Source organism: Marmota flaviventris, chromosome 4 (genome assembly GCF_047511675.1).
Source record: "Marmota flaviventris isolate mMarFla1 chromosome 4, mMarFla1.hap1, whole genome shotgun sequence".
In the NCBI taxonomy this organism is placed as follows: Eukaryota; Metazoa; Chordata; class Mammalia; order Rodentia; family Sciuridae; genus Marmota; species Marmota flaviventris.
In genome coordinates, this window is record NC_092501.1 from 126,032,337 (window position 1) to 126,051,191 (window position 18,855).

Below are 18,855 nucleotides of genomic sequence, written 5' to 3' on the forward strand. Positions count from 1 at the left end.
TGAACAAATTACCCAGTGTTAGGAAAAAGTCAGAACTTTGGGGGAATTTTTTAGTAACTCTTGGGTTTAGAAGGAAAGTTCCCTAAGCAATGTACACAGTTGTAGAGGCCCTCGCATTTGGATGTGATTTATAGGGACCAGTCCTGCATGTGATCTCTTTTCTGATTTCACAAAGAGGGATTTACTCTCAAAAATTATCTCCGGAACTTGGGAATGACATATGTCCTACTTTACAGCACCTTCTACCTCTAGTGGTTCCTTCAGTATTCCTACAAATGTGAGTGATTCTTCTACTTTATAACAATCACTCACCTCAACCAGGTCCTCTGGATGGCTGCCATTCTTTTTTCTTACTGTCTTCCACTCTCAGAATTTTTAACAGTTGGTCTTTATTTATTGTCGGATGGACTCATTGACATCCTCTCTTGCACTCTCTGGCTGCTGCCTTCCACTTCCTCAGAAGGCAAGAGCTATCAGCCTGTCCCAAGAGTTTGCCCAAAGCCTTACTGTACTGGGGCTGCTCCACTCAGCAGCAGCAACTACTCTCAGCCTTAAATGGTAAAAATGACCAGTATTTCCAATTAGATTGTGCAATTTGGAGATGACAGTATGGGGATAATTTACACCCACTTTCCTATTTCTTTCTCCACCAATGAGAAGGAAAGAAAGGTCAGAATAACCCCCATGCCCACCTCTGCCTCCTGGATATAAAGCTGCAGCTTGTGCGACTCTCTGGGGAAGGACACAGAGCCCTGGGCTCCCTGTTGGCCCTCTTGCTTGTCGAATCTCCCCATGTGTTATATCATGAGGCAGCTGCAGGTGAGGAAAGCCTGGAGAGACACAGATCCACGCGTGCCCTTTCCTTTGTCTCTGCTCTACCTGTCTGTTCAGATTAGAAGCCTGTGAAGCAAGTCGGCTTCTGTGCTCTGTGCAGCGCCCACCCACGGCAGATGCTCATGGGAATGTGGATGATTGATGATGGTGTTAATCTGAGTAATAACAGACATTGGGAGCCTGATCTCAGGGAAGCTTCTCAGTACTGGGTTATGAATGCACACGTTCTACAGAGGAGGAAGAAACCCAGCTAATGGGCAACTGTAGATGCCAGTACCAGGGTGGTCCAGGTTAAAATGCTCCTCCCTTGAAAAATAAAAAGCACATCAATTTAACCAGTAAGCAAATAAACAAGCCCTTGCACGAGCTACGCAATCAAGCCTTTTTTGACACCACACCAATAGAAGCCCCAATTACTTGTCAGTTGCTGGAGAATGGAGTCAAAAGGAATGAGACAGTTTTGTACGGGGGAGCCCCTCCCAGACCTCCATTCCTGGTGACATCTACCTTTCCCTTGTGCTTTGAACAGCTCTTCCCACTGTAACCCAGAGGATGTGCAAGTGCTTCTGTATGATGTCTATCAGGGAAGACAGAAGTCTGTTTTCAGACAGCATAGGAATTAATAACACTTGGAGAAACAGGGAACCAGTGTTGGTGAGGATGTGGAGCATTCAGAACTCCTCTCTCGGTGGGAATGTGAAGTGGTGCAGCTGCTATGGAAAGTAGTGTGCCGATTCCTCAAAAAAGGGAAAATGAAACGGTGACGTGATCCAGCAAGCAATTCTGCTTCTGGATACAGATCCCAAAGAATTCAAAGCAGGATCTCAAGGCGATGTTTGCATGCTCATGTTCCTGGTAGCATTATTCAAAATCGCCAAGAGGGGGAAACAACCCCAATGTCTATTGAAGGAAGAGTGAATAAACAAAATGTGGTCTACACATATAGTGAAATATTATTCAGTCTTTAAGAGGAAAGACATCCTGTCATATGCTACAACATGGATGAATCCTGAAGCCATCATGTTAAGTGAAGTCACAGATAGACCAGTCACAGATGGACAAATACTCTGTAATTCCCCTCCTATGAGATTTCTAATAGAGTCAAAATCAGGGAGATGGAGAGTGGAAAAGGAAAAGGGGTTGCTCAAGAATGGGGGAGGGGAGAGGGGGAATTAGTGGGTAATGCAAGTTATGATTTGCAAGATGAAAATGTCCTAGAGATTTATTTCACAGTGGAGTGAATATACTCAGTGTTACTGAGTTGTACACTTAAAAAATGGTTACCATGGTAAATTGGTAAATTTAACATTATATATTTATGATCATGATTTCAAAATTTTTAAGACTTTGGGAAAGTTCCTTTGTAAAAAGAAAAATTATTTTAATGTATTTAATCAGATTTCTGGTTTTTCTATAGGTCTATCTTTTGAACTTTTATATATTGAATTTTCTTACAGCAAGATTTTCTTGTAACTGGGGTGTGGGAGACCCAAGTGGGCTGTCCTACTGTCTCTGAATCTGCCGGTCTACCACTCCTTTCCAACCCTGAACAGCAAAATAATGCAGGAGCGGGATTCTCTGGATAAGAGGCTTAATATACACAAGAGGGCTTTCACTAATAATTGTTATGGAGGTGAACCGTTTGACAGAATTGAGACCAGAAGGACTGGGCATTGTGGTCTTAATGTAGTTTCTACATATGGTCCAATAAATATATATATTTGACTTTTGCCCCTGGTTCCTGGCATAGAGCTCCTAACCCCTGTGGAATTTCCTGATAATGGAGTGATTCTGGGAGAATGGGGGATGGTTGCCAAAGGAACCATCTTGGTTGGTTGGTTGGTTCCTAACCCAAGTGATTACAGTTGGAATTTTCAGCATCCCCCATCCTGAGAAGAGGGGAGGGGCTTGATTGAGTTAAATTATTAATGGCCAATGAGTTAATTAACCATGCTAATGAAATGAAACATCCACAAAATAACTGGGTTTAAGGAGCTTCGGGATTGGTGAGCACATGGAGATCCTGGGTGTATGGCATGCCCAGAGGAGACTTGAATGATGAACACCCATCTCTCCAATGTCCTGCTCTGTACACCTCCTTTCATAGTCTATTCCTGTGTTGTATCCCTTGCAATAAAATTGTAATCAAAAGTAAAGCATTTTCCTGATTTTTGTATGCCATCCTAGCAAATTGCTGAACCCAGGGAAGAGGAGGTGGAAACGCCTGATTTATAGCTGATCAGTTGGAAGTATAGGTGAATTAGACCTGCGATTGACATCTGAAGTGAAGGCAGTCTTATGGGACTGAGCTCCTGACTTCTGGGATCTGACACTAACCCTGGGAGCTAATGTCAGAATGGAATTGAATTGTAGGACACCCAGTTGGTGTCAAAAAACAGCTCAGACTGTATTTCCTCCCTGGGTCTTGGCAGAGTTTGGTTTGTGTTTGTTTCTTCCTTCTTAAGTGATCCAAATGCAGGTGGAAAAAAGTTACAAGTCTCCACCTAGCCTGGCAGTGAGGATGTGAATGGCAACCAGGATGACCAAACAAGGCCAAGTGTTTGGGCAATTATGTGTCACGCTGACCCTAACTAGCCATGTGATCACAGCCAGCACAAACTCTTCTTGTTTATCAGATGCATCATTCTTGCCTATAGTGCTCAGAGAAAAACCATGAACCCTGAAAAACACCATATTGTTTTGTGATGTCACCTCTGGAATGTTCTGAGTGTTTTGGTGACCAGCTTCTGCATAGGACCTATACCTGGCACCTTACATTGGTATGATTTTTTACTTGAGATAGAAATAATAGTCTTAGGCAAGGGAGTAGGTATAGCCATCTCTGAAGCCATCTTTGAAGCCATCTCTGCTTCAAAGACTTTCAAAAGGCTTTTACGTCAACTATAATCCCTGTCTTAATTTCTGTTCAGACATCAACAAAGCATCTAATCAGATAGATCCATATCTCCAGACTCAGATTTTCATAATTTACATAATACACAAGAAGGGAATAGATGAACAGACAGTCATTATATATTTCGGGTGAGCAGTTGAGGCCCAGAGTGGGTTGGGAAGTGGAAACCTTCTTGTTTTCTCTTTTCCACAGCACTCAAGGCCAAACTTTACAAGAAAAAAAGGCACCAGATATGAGAGCCTAGAAACCCCCACCAATGTGGTTCTGCCTCAGGTATGGATAATCACAGAAGGATGTAGCCCATCGGTTTTAGGCATAATAACCCTTCTCTTTAGAGATTCTAGTAAGATGTTGTAGAATAAGCAGAGAAATTAGGCCATTGGATTCCAGTTGTGATAGATGCCCCCCGCCCCCGGCTGTGGGCCTTGGGGACGCCACATGGGCTTGGGATCCTTGAATGTGGAGGCTGGGTAGATGAGCCACCTGAAAGTCCTAACCTTTCAAGTTTCTATCATACTCAGAAATAACCCAACCCTCTCAAATTAGATTCTTTGCTACAGGCTGTTGTGTAACTACTCTGGATTTCCGAGGTGAATTACAACTTGAACTTGACATCAAATGTGTAAGAATGAATCCATGAGGAGAAAACCTAGTACTCATACTAAGGGATGCAGAGTCATTTAGGGTTATGGAGATAATTAAGCCTGGTTATGTGCCAAAGACAGAACATAAGAGGGATGGGCATGTTCTGTTGTTGTTGTTTTGTGTGTGTGTGTGTGTGTGTGTGTGTGTGTGTGTTTGTTTTCTGAGGCCAACAAATTGTTGGAGTCCTGGCAGTCTAGAGATTCTCAGGTCTCCTCCCGCAAGCAGCTGTTTCCTTGGTGTGGTCCTTGGGGTTGGATTGTTTCTACTGCTGCTATGTCATAAAGGGGTTGGCCTTGCTTTCTCCAGAGTCACCTAAGGCCCCATTGGAAGACCATGGCCATGCAACCAGAAGGGTTGAAATGTAGGATGGAGGAATCCAATGCAGAGGTAACTATCTGAAAGGTTTGTCCAGGGACACACAAGGAGGACAGTCGCCCGTGGGCATTCTATGTTTACAATTAGAACCATCCCAGCAAATATGTTCAATGGGAGGCAAATATACAGGACAAGAAGACATCCTGGATGTTTGTTGTCACATCATCCTTATGGCTTTGTATGGAAGGGCCACTTTTCTGTTTCAGCTCATGACGCGTAGCCCTCATATTAGATGATTTCTCCTGATCTTTTGACAAGATGGTAACAAGCCGCAGAAACATTTTTAGTTCTGATTGTTTCTGCTTGAAACACACATTGAGCTCTGTTGGCCACTACTTCCTCCCTGAGGGTGGGTGTTGACCTGTGGTTCCTTCATAGTCCACATAAACCAATCTTTGCTCTGCTAAAGGACAGGCAGAGAATGTCAACCTGGGCGTAGGGATAAGAAGAGAATTTGATCATGTGATAGAGATGGGAAGTGGAAACCTTCTTGTTTTCTCTTTTCCACAGCACTCAAGGCCAAATTTTATAAGAAAAAAAGACACCAGATATGAGAGCCTAGAAACCCCCACCAATGTGGTTCTGCCTCAGGTATGGATAATCACAGAATTATCCATTTCTCCTGTTTCTCTCCCTGGGAGATTTCCAGCTCCCAGGGAGAGAAATAGGCTCTGTAGTCAAAGAGGAAAAAAAATCCTCTAAGAAGGGTAGAGCTTTTTCTGGGGTGGCTCACTTTCTGTATTGCCAAACCTGGTGCAGTTGATGGGGTCTTAGAGGGCAGAGGGCCACGGGATGAGGGGATCTCTGCTGTCTGGGTGTGCGCACCCCACACGAACAGATGTGGCCTCAGGCTTACATGCCACGATGCTCTGACTGGGTCTCTGGGGGAGGGGAGTGATATCTCTATACAGATGATCTGAACCAAACAAGAGGGACTGATGTTCTTGCTATACCTCCATGAATGAGATGGCATGCAGCTTAAGGGAAAAGGGTAAATCTGAGAAACCAGGAGAGGAAGAAATATTGACTGAGCACTGATGACATTGTGTGTCAGGGCCAGGGCCGTGCCGGTGAGTGGTAGAGATTTTACAGATATGGGAAGCCCAACAGGGATGGCAGAGCTGGAATAGGAGCATCCTTTCTTCTCTGTCACCTGGCTGGGCCAGGTTGGGTCTGAGATTTGTAATTCCTCTCTAGTTTTTAAGAGCAAGTGTCTCCCCTCTCCCAATCTTTTTTTTAAAAACTTCTTTCCTCTTGATTTTTTAAAATTTATATATGACAGTGGAATGCATTACAATTCTTATTACACATACAGAGCACAATTTTTCATATCTGGTTGTATACAAAGTATGTTCACACCAATTCATGTCTTTATACATGTCCTTTGGATAATAATGTCCATTACATTCCACCATCATTTCTAACCCCATGCCCCCTCCCTTTCCCTCCCACCCCTCTGCCCTATCTAGAATTCATCTATTCCTCCCACACTCCCACTCCCCACCCCACTATGAGTCAGCCTCCTTTATATCAGAGAAAACATTAGGCATTTAGTTTTTTGGGATTGACTAACTTCACTTAGCATTATCTCCTCTAACTCCCTCCATTTACCTGCAAATGCCATGATTATATTCTCTTGTATTGCTGAGTAATATCCCATTGTGTATATATGCCACATTTTTAAAATCCATTCATCTATTGAAGGGCAGGTAGGTTGGTTCCACAGTTTAGCTATTGTGAATTGTGCTGCTATAGACACTGATGTGGCTGTGTCCCTGTAATATGATCTGTGTCTAATAGAGAAAAAAGTAGATCCTAATCTCCATCATGTGGGATTAGGCCCCAACTTCCATAATAAGATTCCTTTGGTATAAGAATCAAAATTAAGAATCAATAAATGGGATGGACTCAAACTAAAAAGTTTCTTCTCAGCAAAAGAAACAATCTGCAAAGTAAGTAGAGAGCCTACATCTTGGGAGCAAAGTTTTACCCCTCATACATCAGATAGAGGACTAATCTCTAGGGTACATAAAGAACTCAAAAGCCAAGCACCAAAAAAACCAAATAACCCAATCAATAAATGGGCCAAGGTCCCCTCCCCCAATCTTAACATCTGATTCCAAGCTCCCTGTGTGTATCTGCCCTGTGCAGTTTTGAGACCAAGTCCATGGGTTTGGGGAGGGAAGGGCAACAGCAGCTCTGCCTCCAAGAAGCAGCTCTGGCAGTAGCTCCAGTCCTGCTGGGCATCTGGGCTTCTCAATCAGACTGTAAATGCGAATGACTCAGGATTTGTTATCACCCTTAGGTCTTTTCAGGTCTTATTGATTTCCCATTTTTCTTCCTCACATTAAATATTTGTGTTTTCTGATCTATTTCCCTCCAGCACATTAACTTGCAAGTCATGAGTGTTATTTCCTGCCCAAGTTAACTGATCTCCTGGTTCCTCTTGCACATAATGATGTGGTGCTCACAGGTACTCTGACTTCCCCAGTGAGCACTGGCTGGGAATTTCATTAAGTGCTGTTTACTCTAGATCATTAATGAAGGATCTCTAACCAGGCCAGAATGAGCTCTGATGGCACCTTCCAGTGCCCCCCTGCTCCTCTCCTGGCTGTCTTTTCTCCCCATTTTTTTTGGGCTTGTTCTTCAGAAGTGACGGGATCCCTCTGACAGTACCAGTATCTCTGCCAATATGAATAACTTTTCAGGGAAAGATTTCAGGACAGTCTGTGTTAAATGATTAGTGAAAACCACCATGTATAATCTCTTCTTTATTCTCTTTTTGCTACAAGTGTTGTAATTCTATCAAAATCAGTCATGTTGACCCGGTGAACTATACTTTTACCTGTTAGAATTTATTAAAACAAATATTGACTTTATCAAAGGACTTGGAGAGGTAAGTTAATTTTTTAAAATGGTAATAAGACTCAGTCAGTTATGTCATCTCATTTGCAAATTGGTAGCATGTTTGGCATTATTTCATTTCAGGATCTGAGGACCTTTCCACTCTATAAGCTTTAGAAGTACCCAGGACGACTAAATGTTCTCTGCTAGTAACCTTCAGTAATGGAGGTAAAATAGATGTTGAAAAACTTGGTCAATAGACTTGGATTTTTCCTTGAGTGTTTGGACATCTCTTCTGGGTTGTGGTAGGAGTAAAGAGAACTTCAATATGTGTATCAGTCCATTTTCTATTGCCATAACAAAATACCTGAGATCGAGTAATTTAGAAAGAATAGAGGTTTATTAAGCTCATAGTTCTGGAAGCTTAGAAGACCAAAAGCCAGTGAGGATCTTTTTGCTGCCTCCTAACATGGCAGAGAGCATCATATGGCAAGACAGAGCAAACCAGTCACAGAGAGCTCACCTTCATAAAAAGTCACTCCTGTTATAATCCTTTAATCCGTGAATGAATTAATCCATTCATGACCCAATCACTTCCCAAAAGTCCCACCTCTCAAAAATGATTAGCCCATGATTTGGGGGTTTAAGTTTTCAACACATGAAATTTAGAAGACACATTCAAACCATAGCAGTCCATGTCAGCTAAGCCTGGCTAATCACCGTACAGTCCCATCCCCAAAGAAATTCCACCCTGGAAGATCCCATTCACAGAGTCCTGTTCCTTAGAAATCCTGTAGCACCAATAGGAGACTCTGTTCCTCTTGGCCCCCTTTGCCCCTTGCCCCTCTCCTTTCCACGAGCTACTCTTTTCTATACTCTCACTATCCCTGAGGCTAGTGATCTGACCTAGGCATATAGTCCTTGGGGATTTCAAGCATTTCCCTTCTAGGATCACTCCCATTTAAAAGGAGATGCCAGGAAGGGGGCCAAACCTACACTGAGAAAGAATTCTTGAGCATAGGTGGGATTTCAGACATCTACATGGGCACAAATTGTGCCCAGGCATCTTCTTGGGATCATCAGCATTAAGAGATTATTTGGTCACAGCCACTTTGATGCTGAGAACAGAGTTTTGGTTGCTTTTCCAACACCTGATGGAAAGGTATAATAAGTTGTCCCTCTCCTGTAGCCACTTAATGTCTTATTCTTCCATGAAGGGAGACAACCCTTTTCTTCCCCATCTACTGGGTCTCTGTCCCTGTGTGAGAGCATTTCCCAGAGACCAGGAAAGAGCTGATCCTTTCCTTTGTGGGAAACTTGGACCATATGGCCATAGGCTCTGCCTCTTATCCTTCTCAGGGTGTTTGAGAAGGTTTATTTGGGCACAGACCTCTTCTCAGGGCCTGACTTATCAGGGCAGATTAGCTCAGTCCAGGGAACCAACCCAATGACCACTGACACTGGTCGAGAAAACCTACTGAAAGGAACTGGCTGCAAACATAGACCGAGGAGGCCTGCGATTCATACCTGCATGTGTTTGCTTAGCTCAGAGGCTCACATTGTGGAAAAGGCTCTTGCAGAAAAATATACTCAGCATTTGCAACAGTGGCTCAGGCCAGGAGATGTTAAATCTTACCAGTAGAGCTGACTGTGTGTTTGATCTTTGTGACATCTTGCCTGCCCCTTGTCCTCTTACAACCCCAGGAAGTAGACACCAGCTTTGTTTAGGCTTATTTTGGGGGTGACACTCAGAGCAGCTAAGAGATTTTCTTAAGAGTACTCAACCACAGGAATTGGAGCTCAAAGATATTGGGAATTTGGGGATTTTACTGTGGTGATTGGATTACAGGCTCAAGATGATGAAATGGATAGCTGGCATGCTGTGGGCAGAGGCAGCTTCTTTCAAGGGAAGCACACAGAGGGACCTGGGAGTTTGTGGAATTCACAAGGTAGCAAACTCCACTGTTGGAGATTTTTACATCATGCAATCACATCCCTGCACTAGGATTATTTTAAAGTTTTAAAATTTGAATTGAGGGTTGGGGTTGTGACTCAGTGGTACAGCACTTGCCTAGCATGTGTGAGGTACTGGGTTTGATTCTTAGCACCACATAAAAATTAATTAATTAATTAAGGTTCCTCAACAACTAAAAATAAATTTAAAAAAAATATGAAATGAAATGGGGATATAGCTTTACCAAATACACTTCATTATCCTTTAGGGCAAATGAACAGTGCTGCCAAAGGGTAGCTCCCAGGCTTATGGGAACCTTTTCAGAGTATTCCAAGGAAGTTTTAGGAGCATAGAACTCTTTTCAGATCCTTTGTTGTTTTTCCAAAACAAAAGAAATGGCCACGTTTGGAGGCCCAAAAATAACAGAATATGAACAGTTTCATAGAATTTAGTCTAATATCTCCTCCCACTTTTCAGTGCATGTTGGTCAATTCATTCATCAGCAGGGACACATTAAGCCTCCACTGTATGTCAAATATATGGTTTTAATTCCCAGGACTAGAAATGTCTAAAATAAATAAATAAATAAATAAAAGGTTACTTCTTTAGAGAATTGCAATTTATTTATAGAAATAAATGGCGGGGGACAGGATATATGAAAACTATTGGAATGATAACAACACATGCAAAATAAAATACCTAGCCATTATGAAGTGCTAGAATGGGCATGGATTTTGGAGTGAAGTGTACTAATTTTAAGACCTGGCTCCACCCCCTTGTTGGCTATGGGATGCTAGGTAGAAACATCTCAGATCTTTGGGTAAGATATTGCATATGAATAAAGAAAGCCATTAGCATATTGTTAGACATATAATAGTCACTCAGTGTTATTTCCTTTAGCTTGTTGTGTGCAGCCTTCCTCTAAGGAAATATTAAGCAACTGCTTGTGAATGTAACAACTATTCTTTACAAAGAAAATATATTCTTTTTATTTTTGAATTCTACAAAAAATTCTCTGAAATAAGTAGGTTGAGATAGACAGCGGTATGAGTTGTACGCGGCAATGTTAGTGAATGGCATCTCCTAGAGTCAGGCACTGTATAACCTGCAAAAATACATGGGGTGTGTTAATCCCCTCATTTTCTAGACATGGAAAGTGAGGCACAGAAGTTAGATGACTTTGTCAGGGTTATGCACTCAGACAGTGCAGAGCCAAGAGTCTCTTCAGGTGTTATTATGTCCTAACTTGCTGCTTACATTAACGCTTGCTGCATTTTAACCTCTAATTTTCACCAAGAAATAACTGATGCTATTCACTGATTTTTCAAATTGACTGGAAGTTTCTTGAGATCAAGACCTGTGAGCTCGGAACACAGTAGATACCAACTTTAATGTTAATCAACAATGTGGAGAAGAGTTGATGAAATAGCATTCTAAGTGGGAGTATGATTAAGGTGAGGAATTTTCAAAAGGCCAAGAAAGAGCTCCTCTTGGAGGAAGAATTCCAGCTAGCTCTGATTGGAATTGGAGAAAAAACACAGGAAAGAATGAATTTGCTTTGACTCAATGTTTCTCCAAAGTTTAATCCTGAATTCTGTCATATCTGAACAGACTTGCAATTTTTTTCCTTAAAGTTTCTCATTTTCAGAAAAAGAAATGATGCTGCTTTATTTTAGTGCCTCTTAATAATATCCATAGAATTCTGAATTTGTTAAAATAAGCTTATTTTTCTTCTAATACCCATTCAAATAAATGCACGCCTGATAAAGTTTTAGAGGTATTTAAGTGTTCTAAGAAGTCAAGCCATGAGGCAGCACTGGATTTGACCACTAACTGGGTCCCTAGGGGATAGGAGGAAAGATAGTAGGGCTCATTTGTAAGGGAAGGATTTGGTTCTCTGATGAGAAAGTAAAGGGGACCTATTTAGCCTGTCAGCCTTCTAGATTAAGTGTTGTGGGTATGGGACAAGGAAGGCACCAGGTCTGCTTGGGAAAAGCTGGCCATCGAAGGGCAAGGACAAGATGTCAACAAGGATGCTGGAGCCCCAGTTATGCCAATCAGCAAATATGGCTCCAGGAGACCAGAGAAAGTGAGACCAAAGTTAGAGGTCGTGTTTCCAATCCCTCATCATGTAGCAGTGTAAAACAAGGCTGCAGTGTAAGAGAATATGACCAAGGTCAGTTTATGGTGTGCATAAGGACAAGGGTCAAATACCCAGGTTGTCCAGAGCTGGGGATCTGCCACATGTTAATATTCTATTGAGAATATTTCTATTGAGGGGCCAGTTGGAAAGTCCTTGAGTACCTAGTTCAGTGTGTGCCTAAGGAAAAAAAGAAGCTCAGTGACATGATTGAAAGGCCAGCATGGATATAAACAGGAACAGATATAAAGCCTTAGTGGATGCTGATTAGTGAGCATCCTCTTTGGATGCTCAGTTGGATCAAGAAGAGCATCTCTGATTGAAACAAAGCAACTATTAAAGAGAAATTATGAGACAATTAGGGAAATTTGAACATCAACTTAGTATTTGATGATATTAAGGGAACATTTCTAAATTTTAAAGGGATGATAATGATGTGGTTCTGTGAAATGATGCACATTGATGCATTTATGAATAAAAACATGATTTCTCTTTGCATTAAAATAATCATGTGGTGGGGGATGGTTGTGGAACAAGTGTGGCCTTGATTTGATTGCTGGTGAAGCTGGGTAAGAAGTAAGTGGAAATTTATTTGATCATTCTTTCTCCTTTCATATATGTTTGAAATTTTCCATAATAAAAAGTTGAGGAAAACCATCTTGATTCTCAAGTTACTGGAAGTCCTTTGGCAAATCCATGGTAATTTCCCAAGTGTGTGCTTTATACATGTAAGTTCTGGGAACCAGAAGTGGGGGTTTGTGTCCAATCCAGTGTAGTAGGGCTGGTTATAGACTTCTCTGAGTTTCAGTCTATCTGTAAAATGGGAATACAGGTTGAGTATACCTTATGTATAATACATGGAAACAAATGTTTCAGATTTTGGATTTTGTAAAATTTTGGAATATTTGCATATATACAATAAGATATCTTGGGAATGGAACCCATGTCTAAACACAAAATTTATTTATGTTTCACATATATTTTATACATATGTCCTGAAGATCATTTTATACAATATTTTTAGTGGGCCCATATTTTGACTGCAACTTTTATTGCATGAGATCAGGTGTGGAATTTTCCACTTGTGGCATCATGTTAGGGTTCAAGAAGTTTTGGATTTTGAATTTTTGGATTAGGAGTGCTCAACCTATTATAATATTTTATGTGCCAGTGTTGTGAGGATGAAATGAATTCTGTATGGAGAATGCTCACCTCAGGATCTTGGGTCTCCATATTTGTTTCCTACTTCCTTTTCCCTCTCAGAACTGGGATAGGCACTAAACTACATCTTCTCATGGTAATATCTTCAGGAGTTAGATCTTGCTGAGATGGAGCCTTGCATTGCGTTCTGGTGCAAGAATAGAGAGGTGTTTCCTTACTTGGCCTTGGCTAGTCATCCCAGAAATCTGGAATTCAGGGGCCTTAAACTTTTATTGGAAAATAGTCTGGACTATCCACAGTGAGGTTCATTCTGATCACAGACTCAGCCACAGGAGTCCTTTGTGCTTCCCTAATTGAGAAATGTGAAAACCATGGAGGCTAAATTTATTGAAATGAAACAAGGTTCTGCTTAAAGAATGCCCTTGCACCTTTGCTACCTGGAAGATTGAGCTTACTTTTACTGAGTTAATGACATGTACTTATTGCAAAGTTAATGGTATAGAACTGTGTCTTCTATTTATCTAGCTTTTTGCATCTTAAAGAATTCTAACTTTATATGCTGTGTAAATTGCCTCTCTCTCTCTTTCTACACACACACACACACACACACACACACTGCAGATTATTTGTTTTCTACCTTCTGTCTCTGTAAAATTGTGAAAATCACCCAAGAAATGAGGAGTTGATAATATCTGGAAAGCATTTTTATGTACTTGAATGAAATGCTTTGGATGGCTTTAGAAGTAACTATCATGATCTTATATTTATTTAATTCATTGCTGCCATGGTTGTCTCTTCTCCAGTGTGTATTACACCTGTTCACGTCTTTCTGAATACATCTCATAGTTCTTGCACTATTAAAATCTGCTTTTCTCGATGATAATAATATCTTACATTTCTAAGGCACTTGGTAATTTAAAGAACATTTTTGTCTCTGTTATTTGCTTAGTTCATAACAGTGGTGCTGTGAACTAAGCAGGGTACATATTATTATCTGCATTTTACAGATATATTTCATTGACTTTTTTTTTAATAGTATAGGGGATTGAACCCAGGGACTCACATATACCTGACAAGTACTCTGTCACTGAGCTATATCCTCAGCCCATCATTGATTTTCCTTGTTAATATTTTTTTTAGTTGTAGATGGACCAATACCTTTGTTTTTTATTTATTTTTATGTGGTGCTGAGGATCAAACCCAGTGCCTCACACATGTGAGGCAAGCACTCTACCACTGAGCCACAACCCCAGCTTCCATCATTGACTTTTAATGTTGGAAGGTGCCTCTAGGATCACAGAGGTTGATTCGCTATATTTTACTGGTGAGAAATCCAAGTCTCAGAGAATGTGAGACAACCTCCAGCTTCGAACTGCTCACCAGTGACAGAACCTGAACCAGGTCTTGGCCCCTCTCTCTTTAATCTTGCTCTCTTAGAGGTGTCCTAACCACATCATCCAGAATCATGTAAGGGAGCTGGTTAGAAATGGAGATTTCTGGCCCCCACTTCAATATGTTGAATTAGATTCCCAAATGGAAGGCTCAGAAATCTGCATTTAAAACTCATTCAGATTATGCTTGGAACTGCAAAAGCCATTAAACTTTGCAGATCCGGGTCCTCTTTTTATGCTGTAGTTTTGAGGTTCATGGCCACCACCATGAGAGCCTCTTTATGAATTCCTTAGTGCCCTTTGTTGTCTTCATTCCTACGGGTCGAACTCTCAGCACTCAGTGATCTGTCTGGGATGGTGCTTGTCTCTCCAAAATGAGCAGCTAGACTTTGTTTTGAGCCCTGCACTGTGTTGAGGGCTGAGATGGATGTTTAAAGGGCAGTGGTCAGGACAGACTCCAAGATGCTAAGAGAGGAGGATGAACCTGAGTGGTCCAGAGGAGAAGGGAGGGGGGTGATCAACATCACCCCATCTTAAACACAGTGATTTGGATAGCTATCAGGGTGATTCATGCTATCCCTCTGCTCATGCCAACTGCAGGCACACACCTGTAGCTGGGGTAGCTTGAGAACAATATTTGTTCTTTTAGGGTGACAGAAATGTGTCAGAGTTCATGCTTAGTGATTTTGTGCATGATCTTTTTTAAGACTTCAAATATCTCTGAATCAAGGAGGTACCATTATGTCCCACTTTGAAACTGTCGCTCAAATTACTTGATTAAATTCTTGTGGCTGATAAGTGGTAAGTCCAGCACTGTAAATATTTGGTTGCTTCTAAAATCGATACTTTAGCCTCCACCATATACATCTGAATCACATTAACCTCTAATTAATATGGATTTTATATTTGTACACTTGCCTATTCACCAAGATTTGCTTGTAACCCCAGAATCAATACTTACAGCACTTCTATGGCCATTGGACATACAGAGTAGCGCATGTGGTCTGTAGCAGAGACTCCAACGTGGGGACTTCTTGTTTGAACTCTCATACTGGAACATAGCTCACTTTAGGTAGAGTTGAAGGTGCTATCTATTGTCCCTAATCACAAGAAGCCTTTGATGGAGAAAATACGGTGTTTGTTAAGTCTTGTTCCAGCATGAATGACGGTGCTGTTAATGATGTGCTCCATCTTAACGAATCAATCAAACATATTCATTAAGACATCTTTAAACAGAAACACACATAAAACAAGGTTATGTATTGATCAGTTGTAACTGGAGGCTCACAGGAATCTAGTCCTGCACTTCCCCTGGGGACAATGGTTCAGAATTTATCAATTCAAGGTTGGAGATGACTTTATACAACAAAACTACCAAGAATAACAAGGGTTGGCTCTATTTCCTTGTGAGGACCCCAGGAGGCAAAAATGTCCCCAGGGACCAGGAGCCTATTAGACTTGCAGGGTTTATTGGGGGGTGTCCTGGGCCTGTCCACTAGCTCTGGGTGTGTCCGTCCCTCCATTAACACTGGACTTCCCTGTTCTCTCCCACAGAGGGGCACTGCTGAGCCCTTCCTAAGGCTCCACAGCCTGTACTCCACCCCTCGCTGTTCGCGGCAGGCCCAGGCGGCGCAGGGCCGCCGGGTGGTCAGCCAGCACTCCTACCCGCTCAACCGCTTCTCCTCCGTGCCTTTCGAACCCATGGAGCGCCCCACCTCCCAGGCGGACCTGGAGCTGGATTACAACCCGCCGCGGGTGCAGCTCAGTGACGAGATGTTCGTGTTCCAGGACGGAAGGTGGGTGAACGAGAACTGTCGCCTCCAGTCCCCTTACTTCTCTCCTTCTTCCTCCTTCCACCACAAGCTGCACCACAAGAGGCTGGCCAAGGAGTACCTGCTGCAGGAGGAGAACCGGGCCCTGCGGGAGGAGAACAAGGCCCTGCGGGAGGAGAACAAGAGCCTCCGCAAGGAGAACAAGATCCTGCAGGTCTTCTGCGAGGAGCACAAGGCCGCCCTGGGCCGCGAGGAGAGCCGCGCCTCCTCCCCACCGCTGCACAAGGACAACGCGTCGCTGGAGGCGGTCAAGAAGGACAACGCGGCCCTGCCGTCGCAGTGCAGCAAGGAGAACAGCACGCTGCAGCTCCTCCGGGAGGAGAACCGAGCCCTGCAGCAGCTGCTGGAGCAGAGGCAGGCCTACTGGAGCCAGGCCGAGGACAAGAGCACCTCTGTGGAGGACAGCAAGCCAGTGCCCTCCCCCCACCAGGAGCCGCACGGGCCTGGACTGCTGCCCGACCAGAGCCCGGGCCTTTCCTCTCCCTTTGAAGAGCCCAAAGGACCCTCGAGCCCGCAAGAGGACTCCAAGACGCTGCGGGCCTTGAGGGAGATGGTCAGCAACCTGTCGGGGCCTTCCAGGGAGGACGAGGGCAAGACGGTCACAAGCCTGGTGGGTGGAGAGCAGCCCCTGCAGCTGATGAGAGAGATGAGCCAGGCGCTGCAGGCCCTGCGCGAGGAGAATCGGCTCTTGCAGGAGGAGAACAGGGCCCTGCACGTGCTCCGCGAGGAGCACCGCGTCTTCCAGGAGGAGAACAAGGCCCTGTGGGAGAACAATAAGCTGAAGCTGCAGCAGAGGCTGGTCATCGACACGGTGACAGAGGTCACCGCCCGCATGGAGATGCTCATCGAGGAGCTCTGTGCCTTCATGCCGTCCAAGAACAAGGACCTCAAGAAGCCCAGCAGGGTCTGAGGCCTTAGCAGTGGACAGGGACACGAAGTTCAGGGACAGAACACCACACCGGGCAAAAGAAAATCCCCCTCTTTCCCTCGTTGTCCTTGCCTTTACCCACCAGTGTGTGCCTGCTGCAGAGAGGCATTAAGGGACCTCCTAAACTCAGAGAAGAAATAAAGGCCTAGGAGGCTGGGATTAGCCAACACCAGCATGCCACTTTGGCTTCTTTTCCTTTTGCAAAAAGTAGAATTGTTTAGAGCAATTTTAGGTTCATAGAAAAATTGAGCTGAAGGTACAGAGCTCTCATATGCCCCTGGCCCTCTCGCATGCACAGTTCCCCCACTACCAACATCCCCCACCAGAGTAGTATGTTTGTTAAAACTGATGAACCTACACCGATATATCATTATCTCCCCAAGTCCGCAGCACACTTTAGGATTCCCTTTTGAAATTGTGTATTAGGTTTGGACAGTGTATGACATGGCCACCACTGTAGTATCATACAGAATGGTCTCACTGTCCTACAGTTCTTTAGTCATCTTACCTCCAGCCTCTGGCAACCACTGTCTCCAGAGTTTTGTCTTCCCTAGAACGATGACGTGTAGTTGGAATCATCCAGTAGGTAGGGGAGTGGGATGGGGTGCATGCAAAAGCTGCATGCAAATTGCTTTCTTTGACTTCAATATGCATTTAATTTCCTTCATGCCTTTTTGTAGATTGATAGCTCATTCCTTTTTAGCGCTGAATACCATTCCAGTCTATGAATGTACCACAGTTTATTTACCCATTTACCTTCTGAAGGACACCTTGGTGGCTTCCAAGTTTTAAGAATTATGAATCTACTTTCTTTTTCTTTTCTCCCCCAGTCTCTCTCTTTTGCCTTTACTGTTTGTTTTTATTTCCTCCTTTCTTCCTTCCTCCTTTTCTGCTTTCTCTTGTCTTTCTTATCTCCTATTTCTGAGGCTATAGCATTGAGGGAGAAGAGATCACTCTAACTTGGGGCTTCTCAACTGTGTCACTAGACATTTGGGAATGCATACCTCTTTGTGTTAGGGACTGTCCTGTACGGTATTCTCCAGCATCCCCGGCCTCTCCCCATCAGATGCCACTTAAGGCTAACTGGCCCACAGCTAAGGCAAATACGTCTCTAGAGATTGTCAAATATCCCCTGGAAAGCAAAATCCTAACACTGCCCCAGGGCTCTCAAAGTACAGCCCTTGAAACACAAGTCCATGAAATGCTCTGAGAAAACAAAGATTTCTACAGGGGCAATCCTATTACAATTCTCTCCATCAGATTCATAACTCTCTGACTTAAAGCATCTGAGACATGCTACAAAGTTATCTGCTTATTTTGGGGGAACCCAATTTTTTTATTGGATTTTATTGGATTCCAAGGGAATCCCTCTTTATATTACTTTGTTGATAACCAAGTTTTGGAAGGGGTGCTCTCTGCTCTCCCTGACCCTAGGCTCACCTTTATACTCCTGGATTCACACTTTCCACTTGGATTCAAGAGCTTGGACAGGTGGCTACCAGGCTCATTGAATGAAGGTATAGAGGCTCAAGATTGGGTGTCTTGGTCTTTTTGAAATTTCTCATTTTAAAGTTGAACATACTTTAGAACAAGAAGTTGAAAGGTAGCCTCAGGCAACTAAAGAGCGGAGTTTGGCTCCCAAACTTTGCTTTTTAATGAAATCACCTGAAGGGTAAGTTAGTCAGCTTTTTTTGTCGCTGTGACCAAAAGACCTGACAAGAACAATTAGAGGAGAAAAAATCTATTTGGCGCTCACGCTTTCAGAGGTCCATAGATGGCCAACTCCATTGCTGTGGCCAAAAGTGAAGCAGAATATCAGAGTGGAAGGGTGTGCTGG

At 43.1% G+C, this 18,855-nt stretch overlaps 1 protein-coding gene across 3 annotated transcripts; it reads left to right on the forward strand.

Moving 5' to 3' along the window:
- The first annotated feature begins 3,539 nt into the window (after window positions 1-3,539).
- Cby2 (chibby family member 2) lies at window positions 3,540-17,091 on the forward strand. 3 transcript variants are annotated; one of them, XM_027928688.2, is made up of 3 exons: window positions 3,540-3,614; window positions 3,941-4,021; window positions 15,813-17,091. In XM_027928688.2, the coding sequence occupies exons 1-3, from the start codon at window positions 3,540-3,542 to the stop codon at window positions 16,998-17,000; spliced, it is 1,344 nt and encodes a 447-aa protein (XP_027784489.2). In that variant the 3' UTR covers window positions 17,001-17,091. The 3 variants fall into 3 exon arrangements, with proteins under 3 accessions (XP_027784489.2, XP_027784488.1, XP_027784490.1); XM_027928687.2 differs by lacking the exon at window positions 3,941-4,021 and adding an exon at window positions 5,279-5,359; XM_027928689.2 differs by lacking the exon at window positions 3,941-4,021.
- The last annotated feature ends 1,764 nt before the right edge of the window (window positions 17,092-18,855 follow it).

Excerpts from the sequence above, each read along its gene's own strand:
- Cby2 (XM_027928688.2), top strand. The coding sequence starts at position 3,540 with ATGTCACCTCTGGAATGTTCTGAGTGTTTTGGTGACCAGCTTCTGCAT. Across the intron at positions 3,615-3,940 it reads ATACCTGGCACCTTACATTG|CACTCAAGGCCAAACTTTAC; the intron begins GTATGATTTTTT and ends TCTTTTCCACAG. Across the intron at positions 4,022-15,812 it reads CCAATGTGGTTCTGCCTCAG|AGGGGCACTGCTGAGCCCTT; the intron begins GTATGGATAATC and ends TCTCTCCCACAG.